Source organism: Cyclopterus lumpus, chromosome 6, assembly GCF_009769545.1.
Source record: "Cyclopterus lumpus isolate fCycLum1 chromosome 6, fCycLum1.pri, whole genome shotgun sequence".
NCBI lineage: Eukaryota > Metazoa > Chordata > Actinopteri > Perciformes > Cyclopteridae > Cyclopterus > Cyclopterus lumpus.
Genome location: NC_046971.1, coordinates 4,166,190 through 4,175,771, shown reverse-complemented (window position 1 = coordinate 4,175,771; position 9,582 = coordinate 4,166,190). Strand labels below are relative to the sequence as shown.

Below are 9,582 nucleotides of genomic sequence, written 5' to 3'. Positions count from 1 at the left end.
TGATCAATAAGGATGATCGCGCACATGCTCCATGATGTGTTTCAGAGCCAGCCAGGTCTCGGAGGCGGTGGGGATGATCTGATTGGCCGGCAGGATGAAACCATAGCGACCGGTGTCCCTCAGCTCGAAGGCAAAGGAGTACTTGATGCCGATGTCGTAGGTCCAGTCGATGCTGCCGCCGCTGGCTTGATCTGAGAGGAAGAGGGAGAGGAAGAAGAAGAGGGAGATGAAGAGGAAGAGGGAGATGAAGAGGAAGAGGAAGAGGGAGATGGAGAGGAAGAGGAAGAGGGAGAGGAAGAGGAAGAGGGAGATGGAGAGGGAGAGGGAGATGAAGAGAAAGAGGGAGAGGGAGATGAAGAGGGAGATGAAGAGGAAGAGGGAGAGGGAGAGAGGAAGAGGGAGATGAAGAGGGAGAGGAAGATGAAGAGGGAGAGGAAGAGGGAGATGAAGAGGAAGAGGGAGAGTGAGAGGAAGAGTATGAGGAAGAGGGAGAGGAAAAGGGAGAGGATGAGGGAGAGGAAATGGATGAGAAAGAGGAAGAGGGAGAAGAAATGGATGAGAAAGAGGAAGAGGGAGAGGGACATGAAGAGGGAGAGGATGAGGAAGAGGAAGAGGAAAAGGGAGAGGATGAGGGAGAAGATGAGGATGGGGAAGAGGGAGAGGAAGAAAAAGAGGGAGAGGGAGAGGATGAGGAAGAGGGAGAGGAAATGGATGAGAAAAAGGAAGAGGATGAGGGAGAGGAAGAGGGAGAGGAAAAGGGGGAGGAAGAGGGGGAGGATGAGGGAGAGGAAATGGATGAGAAAGAGGAAGAGGATGAGGATGAGGGAGAGGGAGAGGATGAGCAAGAGAGAGAGGGAGAGGAAGAGGATGAGGGAGAGGAAATGGATGAGAAAGAGGATGAGGAAGAGGGAGAGGAAGAGGAAGAGGAAAAGGGGGAGGAAGAGGGAGAGGAAATGGATGAGAAAGAGGAAGAGAGAGAGGAAATGGATGAGAAAGAGGGAGAGGGAGAGAAAGAGAAAGAGAAAGAGGAAGAGGGAGAGGGAGAGGGAGAGGAAGAGGGAGAGGAAGTGGAAGAGGAAAAGGGAGAGGATGAGGGAGAGGAAGAGGGAGAGTATGAGGAAGAGGGAGAGGAAGAAAAAGAGGCAGAGGGAGAGAAAGAGGGAGAGGGAGAGGAAGAGGAAGATGAAGGGCGAGAGGAAATGGATGAGGAAGAGGGAGAGGAAATGGATGAGAAAGAGGAAGAGGATGAGGAAGAGGAAGAGGAAGAGGGAGAGGAAAAGGGAGAGGGAGAGGAAATGGATGAGAAAGAGGAAGAGAGAGAGGAAATGGATGAGAAAGAGGATGAGGAAGAGGAAGAGGATGCGAGCAGATCAGATCACCACGGCCTTTTGACAACATTTGAGTTTGTTTTCGCTGTATTAGTTCATTGTTATTTGTTATAATTACATTATATATCCTGTATAATCAAAGCTGTGTAACTCTGACGTTTGCATTTGAGGTTAAACAAATATTAACAGTGATCGCGATTTTGGCTTCCTGCAATTACAATAAACGTGATTGAGATATATTGATGAATAAAATTCAGCCATCCAGCACGGGGAGAAAATATGTTTTGTCTTTTGCAGTAATTTACTGTTCATAACAGCAAGACGTTGAATGGAAAGATGTATTATGTATCAGGAATGTAGTAAAACAATGTAAAAGTTGCAAATAAATCAAAGTGACTCACAGATGATGTTGCAGATGCTTCCGACCTTGTATCTGGTGCCGTAGAGGGACGTGAGCTTCTCCACGGCCGCTCTGCCGACGGAGTCCTGTGAGGAACAACAAGGACCATAATGCCGTAGTACTGCTCGGTCAGGGGTGGAAGAAGTATTCGGATCCTTTACTCAAGTGTGAATACTCCACTACAAGTCAAACCCTTGGAATTATGCAAGTATTATCAGCGAAATGTGCTTAAATATGAAATATAAAAGTACTCATTGCGCAGTGAAATGTTTCCTACGCTGTCTTCTGAGAAGAAACTAAAGCTGTCGAAGCAGCGTCGCAGCGTGAAGGAAGATCGTTCGTCATATGCAGTAGAAATGATCATTTTTCAGCAATAAAACTTGAACTAGATGAGAAGTCGTAACAGCTCAAGGCTGTTAAAGTAGTCAAAAGGCAGGTTATTGCTTTCTAAACTTATTGAAGGAGGCAGAGATTCTCAAATCGGGTCATAATAACTCCCTGTTTTCAGATTTATAGTTCATATTCTGCCTCCTCGTAGCCGACTCTTCACGTGTTTCCCCTCCTTACCAGCTCAGGCTGATGCAACACGTCATTGCAGGAGTACCCGTGGGGGTACATGAGCAGCTGGGAGTAGGCGTGGACGGCGATGAAGGACTTGAAGTTGCCGTGGCTCTGGATCAGGTCCACCACGTTCTTCACCTCGATCTCAGAGTGAGCCGAGGGGCCGTGGAAGGAGTCGGAGCAGGGGTTCCTGCTGGCCCCGGGGCCTGGGGGCAAAAGTGGACGAGATGGACCTGTCAACACAATATGTACAGAAGGTATCTCATCACATTCTTTTTCAATAAGGTCACGGACCACCAAAGCCTGCGTCCCAGTTCCTGTTGGGATCGACTCCGCGGCACACGGAGCCCGAGTTCCTGGAGCGGGTCTTGCGCCACATCCGGTCCTGCACGTCAGAACACAGATTCGGTCAGTCGAGCGCGTGATCTAGCAGGTGATCTCACGCGTGGCGGTGACCTACGTTGGAGTGTGTGTACGCGTAGCCGTCGGGGTTGGCCAGGAGCAGCATGTACACGTCCATGGTGTCCAGGAGGGACGTCAGGGAGGCGTCGGTGCCGTAGTCAGCGGCCATCTAAGAACAAGAACCAGGCTTTTATTTTGTAGGAATGACGATCTCAATGAAAGGGAAGCAATCTGAACCGTCTCGTGTTGGTTCTTATCCGGAGTTAACAATGTTTAAACAGTAGAGGAGAAATAAAAGAGGATTCAGGGTCAGCCAGCTGTATCCGTGTACTTGTTGTGTGCTTTATGTTGTGTTGTGTTATGCTGCTTTTGTCTCTATACGTGTTCGTACTATGTGTTTCGAGTATCTTCCCTTTCTGGGAAAATAAATATATTAATTTCTTGTCAACTTACACATCATTATAAAGAATATTTATTAGCAGGGCTGTCACTAAAGATAGTTTACATTATTTCTGCTGAAAAGATTTTTTTTTTTTACTTTAAAAACCCAAAGATATTCCATTTACAATGAAATATGAGCAAGAAAAGCACATTTAAAGGTTTAAAAGTAATTTCAGCTCTATTTATCATTTAGAAACTTGTGGAAAGATCTTGTTTTCTCTTCTGACAGAGTCTGCAGCCTCTGGAGGACATCGAACACTGTGTGTATATATATTTATATATATATATATATATCGAACAGTGTGTCTTTATAATCCCGTTGTACCTTGTTGGCCCACCACAGTCCGGTGGCCTGAGACACCCATTCTCTGGAGTGGATACCCGTGTCCATCCAGATGGCAGGACGATTGTTTCCTCCGGTGCTGAACTATGAAAACAAACAGAATTATCCAGTTTGTTTTAAAAAAAAGAAATGCGTGAAAAGATACATCGGTATTAACGGTGGTGAGGTGCAGGAGTCGCGTTCCCACCTTGAGCACGTACATCGGCCTGTTCTCGTACGACCTCCCGATTTCCTGCTTGGTGACGAGTTTCGGGTGCTGAGCCACCAGAGTGTCCATCCAGCTGTAGATCTGAGACGTCGTCATGGAGATGAATGTGTGAGAACACACAGAAATACAACAGTTAGTTAACGCGTTCAGGAAATAAATGTATTTATATTTACATTAGACCGCTGCACTTCTTAATAACAATATTTATTAAAAAGGAAAGATTTCTGGTGTTATTTTTCATCCTCAAGTTTAGTTTTCCAACAACTTGATTCAATGTCAAACAAACTTAAAGATATTTTCTTAATGTTTATGTTTTTAATGTGACATTAAATTCTTTCCTTCTTAAACAAAACAAAAAAATTTGCCTAAAAAAATTCTTGGCTCTTCACTGACTAGTGAACTAACTGACATAATAAATAAATGTGTGTGAGTCCGTGTTAAAAGACAGATAATAATAATAATAATAATAATAATAATAATAATAAGTTAATCGATCTTTTCTTCACATCGTGGCTCTGAATAAGTAAAATCTTGAGATATACTTTAATTTAATATCTATTTTATGGCACTTTATACTTCTACTCAACTACATTTTGGAGGCAAATATTGACCTTTATACTCCACTACATTGATTTTAAAGCTTTAGCTACATTGCAGATTAATATTAATAGAAAATATGAAATAAATAATACATTACTACGTATTAGTAAAGGTTACGCTACCCAGCAATAAGTAAATGTAATTATATTTAGTTTATTGTACACATGAATTGATCAATAATTGATATAATATACAGTATGTTATTCTGAAACCCTTCTGCATCCTAAGTCGTTAAACTTTTGGTCCTTAAGTATATTTTGAGGCTTATACTTTTGTACTTTTTCATATGTAAAGTATTACCACACTCTTTCAGAGTTAAATAATCAGAGTACTTCCTCCACTGTGTATTTGTCATCAATCAATATATTCTGGTAACTGATGGGTGTTTGATATGAAGTAATAATAAGGTGTATATATATATATACATATATATATAAACCTCACCGTCTCCAGGGGATGATAAGCTCCGAAGTTGAAGCTCCTGCCACTGCGCTCCTTCATCTGGTTCTTCAGCATCTCGGCTTTCTCCTGGTCGAGGAGCTCCTGAACGCGACACAGGGGGGGAGGGGGGAGTGAAAAGGTGAACTCGGTCGTCAGGGACGAGCACGAGGCCGGTTACCAACCTGCAGGTCGTCCACGATGACGGAGAACGGGACGCCGTGGGCGGCGAGGAGCTCCGTCACGGAGCTCACGGCGGAGCGAGGGAGCCGGATGTCGACGGGGAGGTCGGTGGAGACCGGGCGGAGCCAGAAGTCCAGCTGGGATGATAATAATAATAATAATAATAATAATAATAATGCATTTTATTTATAAAGCACTTTTCATTCAGAAAGTATTATCTCTGATTCCTCCTCTTATCTTGGCAATAAGAGGAGGAATCACAGACTTTTATTTTATACATTTAACACTTTTCATAGATCCTGCATTTTTTTATTCACTTATTTACACTGTTTTTTAAATATTTGTGTGCGTGTTTAATGCACATTTTGTATTAATTACATATACTCTCTCTACATATATTGTGTTCGATGTTGCAGAATGATGTACATTATTTACACGTTCTTCTTTTTAACTACTCGTTACTGCCTCACACCACCCGTGTTGATTTATTCGTTGAGTCACATGACCTGGTTCCTCCTGTTGCATAGCATGTAGCGTGGAACTCAAATCTCCAAAAAAACAATTATGAGATATAATAGAAGTTTTACAAGAGCATTAAATCACTATTATATGTCCCGTTATAAATCTAAATCAAGTTCAAGTCAACTGAAACGTCTTAAATTGTAATCTATCAGAGAATTATTTTTTTTATTGTACTTGCTTGCTTCTAAATCTGCATTAAATAAACATAATTAAAATAAGAAGAAAGGTTCATCTTCACGGATGTGTTTGACTTTCTGACTCCGGCAACCTTTAAATCCACGAGAAAAAAAAACTCTCAAGTGGATTATTTAAAGTTAAAGATGGATTTTGCCTTCTGTATTCATGGAAAGGTTCATTGTGTGTGTGTGTGTGTGTGTGTGTGTGTGTGTGTGTGTACCTCCCACTCCTGTTGAGTCTCCAGAGCCTGCAGGAGTTGCAGCTGCTCCTCAGACTGCACATTGACCCTGATGACCTGATCTCTGGAAGTCCGAGCATCATTATTCACATTCGAGGTTTCTCTCTACTTGAGGCACTTCACCGCTCGGCAAAATGAAAAGCAGTTAATCGTGCAGCCGGCGCCCGGACCTTTAATACGACTGTAATTACGATTTAATCTTTCTCTAAACAAAAAAAAGCTCGAGCACGTCCTGCCCATTTAATACCAGTGTACTTTTTCAACTTGGATAGTTATTTGAATTACAAAGCAGGGAAATAAAAAAATTAAAAAACCACATAATCAAGTCTCTAAATATTTGTAATAAATTACGAAGACCGCATGTTTTTATGCTAAATTAAATGGAACGACAGAGCTAACGGACTGTAATGTCCAAATGTAGTTTATTATGGTATGACGGTTATGTACTCTATAATTCCACAAACACCCTTCACTATCCACCTTAATCAAAATGTCCTTTTTCTCTTTCTACGAAGCAGCTGCAGAGTTTACACATTTTTTGGTTTATTTATTCATCTAATAATGTAATAATCATATTGATTACGGCACATGTTGGTATTCTTGAATCGGAAGGAGAAAAAAAAAGGTTGTTCAGGTGCATAAAAGTCAAAATAATGCAGGTAAGAGACGAGGGAAAAAAAAAGCAAAACACAAGAACCACAAACATCTGATAATGCAAAAATATATCACACGTATATATTTATAAAACACATGTGCCGGAGAAAAGATGTATGGCTTTAAATATGAGTGTCTGTATAAATGAAGCCCTTTAATGACTAATAAATCAGATTCTCACCCATTAAAGAGCCTCTCGGCGTCGGCCGCAGCCACGAGCGCCAGCAGCAGCAGCCAGAGGCCTCTCATCTCGTCTGGGGGTCCGGACTGTGAGTTTTGGGGCTCGGCGTCTCCAGCCTCTTAAAAAGCGCCCGGCGACAGGTGGTCTGTTCCCATCCGCCGGTCTGCTGATAATCACGATTCCTGTCGGGAAAGAAAGTTATTTTGAGTGGCGAACCGGCTGCAGATTGTGGTGGCTTCCCTTGATTCTGTGCCAGTTACCAGACAAGGGGGGGGGGAGGAGAATACTTCAGTAAAAGCATGAATACCGTGAGCTGTGAAAATACTGCTCAAAAGTACATCAAAACCTCTCAGAAAGGAAAATTGGAGATGCAGCCGACCTCAAAACATTAGAGAGGCGACCTCCATTTACATTTTCAAGTTTACGATCATATAAAAACATATCTATCTCGCCAAGCTTTTCTTTTCTTTTTTTTTTTAAACAGCACTTTATGTGCGTTCCACAGGATCCCCACGTCGGTCTTTCAAAAGACCTTTTTTAAAAAAAAAATATATTTTATTTTCCAAATATTTTCACAATGCAAAACAACATGCAGAACATACTGAGCACACTACATTAAACAATACAGAAAATTACACAACAAGATAGGAAAAAGAAGAAAATAAAAATACACAAGTAGATACGTATATAATAAAACAAATAGATAATTCCCCCCACCCAAAGAGAATTTTTTTTTTAAAAAGGTTGGTGCATAGGATGATGATCAAAAGACCTTTTAATGTATTTGAACACTTTTGTCTATACATTTTAATTTGATTTATTTAGCATTTTAAATGTAAAAAGTTTCCAGTTTTTATTCATCTGTTGAAATTATTTAATTGCGCTAAAAATGTAAGTGCAAAAAAAAAAAAGAAGCATGCTCTTTAAAAGGATTTATTTTAATTTTTAATTTTAAAATGTACAGCACTTTGAGCTAATAGTCTGTATGTAATGTGCAATATAAATAAAGATGATTATTATTATTATAAAAGGCATTTTTTTACATTTCACCCCATAATGAGGTCATTAAATCATTAACCCTACCAACCTTCCAACGGGTATTAGCCAATCAGAGGCAGAGTAGGGCGGGTCTCCCAGCCAATGGCTGTGAGAGGTGATGAAGTCTTGAATACTTATTATTATTACCTTATTTGGTTAAAGCTGCCCACGTTTACCTCAAGAGAAATCTTAATGTTACGCCAAGTCCTTAAAGAAAACCGTTGACTTCCTGGACCCCATTCAGAACCGGATCCACCTGTGACCCGGACCTGATCACCTGACTGTCCCCGACGCTCCTGTGGCTCAAGCGTGAAGCCCGAGGTCCGAGGAGTCGAGGACGTCGTGGCGTCAGATTAAGGCCCATGATGATGAGTGTCCTCATCTCGGAGGCTCAGGAAACACGTGCACGTGCTCACCGTGGCCAGTAGATGGCAGCGCACTCCCAAACGTCTTCAACCTGCAAGGTGAAGACATCACAGCCCCTTTATGGCTAAAAGCACCTGAATCCTAAATTATTGATCACCCAGCGAGGTCTTATTAGAGTCGAGTGAGTACGAGTGAGTGGGGGGAGGCACCTAGAGCTGTACATCATAAGACCAGAGCTGATATTATGGGTCATGTAGTCGAAAAAGTACTTTTTTAAATATCCGATTAATTGTTTTGAGTCACTTTTCAAACATCTGCCGGTACCCACTTCCTTAATGTGAGTGTTTCCTTCTTTTCTCAGTTTTACATCATTGCAACCTGAATATATTTAGATTTTAAGAGTGTTGGTTATGACAAAACAAGACGTTTACGAGGCAGATTAATCGATAATGAAAATACTAGCTAGTTGCAACTCTACATATTATATTATTAAATTGAATTACAGGTCAAAAGTATCAGCTTTTACATATCCATGCGTAGCTTAAGTATAGCATATGGTTATTGTTAATATGTGTTATCTGATCCTTTACGCCAACTCCTCGTACTTGATAATGTAATAAAAGGGATCCCACAGTCAGCCCCCACGGGTGCAAACACAATCCTATTTTATGACTGCAGAGGATTTTTTTTTGGGGTGGCTTTGTGTGTGTCAAGTCATTCGTCCTGATATCCGCTGGCTGATATCCGAATGTGCCACCACCACCTGCCTCCCGGCTCCCATCAGCTGCTGTGACACCCCCCCAAACCCCTCCCCTCCGCTCAGAATTAATAAAAAGAGGGGTTTTAACATGTCACTTCCCTTTTCACTCCCCCAAACAGTCCCGTGAGACAAAGTGGGGAAAGGGTAGATTGGGGGGGGTTTAGTTGAGCCGGGGCTTTCCATCTTTCCTCAACGTGGAAATTATTTATTGCAATTCCTGCTGCGTTTGTCTAAAAGTTTAATATCGTCATGAAAAGTGGCTTTACATGCAGATGTGGGTGTTGTCGAGCGCCTTTTCTCTTTCTCCCCCCCCCCCCCTGTCATTTGCCTCTAAAAGCTATATGAACAAGGCACCCCCCCGACTAGCTTGTTCCACACGACTTCCTCTGCTGCTGCTATAAATAGATCCATTTACATTGCATTTCATGGCTGAGCTCTCTCTCAATATTTCAGAGGGGCCGCCAGTAAATTGACCATTAATCATTTACTGCTCACTTGTTCGTCTCATTTTTTTTTGCACATATATACTTTCACATTACAACGCATTTGCCTAAACACAGTCAAGCCTTTTTTTTTAAATGTGTTTTACGCCGTACGGGAGTGAGAGAGAGAGAGAGAGAGAAGATGGTTCGACAGCTCGTGTGTTGGGAGTTTTTATTCGCTGCGTCTGTCCAGAAGTCACCTGTGACTTCCCTTCTTTGTCAACATCTCTCCTCTGACACCGACACAATGGCGGATATCG

The 9,582-nt window shown here is 41.9% G+C and overlaps 1 protein-coding gene across 1 annotated transcript; it reads right to left on the bottom strand.

Annotated features, from left to right (window-relative positions):
* Nucleotides 1-3: 3 nt before the first annotated feature.
* Nucleotides 4-6,744, bottom strand: cpa4 (carboxypeptidase A4). Its single transcript, XM_034534338.1, has 11 exons — nucleotides 6,677-6,744; nucleotides 5,824-5,905; nucleotides 4,907-5,041; nucleotides 4,728-4,826; nucleotides 3,663-3,764; nucleotides 3,458-3,559; nucleotides 2,750-2,860; nucleotides 2,584-2,674; nucleotides 2,296-2,495; nucleotides 1,730-1,814; nucleotides 4-191 (listed from the first exon to the last, which is right to left on the bottom strand). The coding sequence occupies exons 1-11, from the start codon at nucleotides 6,742-6,744 to the stop codon at nucleotides 4-6; spliced, it is 1,263 nt and encodes a 420-aa protein (XP_034390229.1).
* Nucleotides 6,745-9,582: the final 2,838 nt, after the last annotated feature.

Excerpts from the sequence above, each read along its gene's own strand:
- cpa4 (XM_034534338.1), bottom strand. The coding sequence starts at position 6,744 with ATGAGAGGCCTCTGGCTGCTGCTGCTGGCGCTCGTGGCTGCGGCCGAC. Across the intron at positions 2,675-2,749 it reads ACGCGTACACACACTCCAAC|GACCGGATGTGGCGCAAGAC; the intron begins GTAGGTCACCGC and ends TCTGACGTGCAG. Across the intron at positions 1,815-2,295 it reads TGTTGCATCAGCCTGAGCTG|GACTCCGTCGGCAGAGCGGC; the intron begins GTAAGGAGGGGA and ends TGTTCCTCACAG.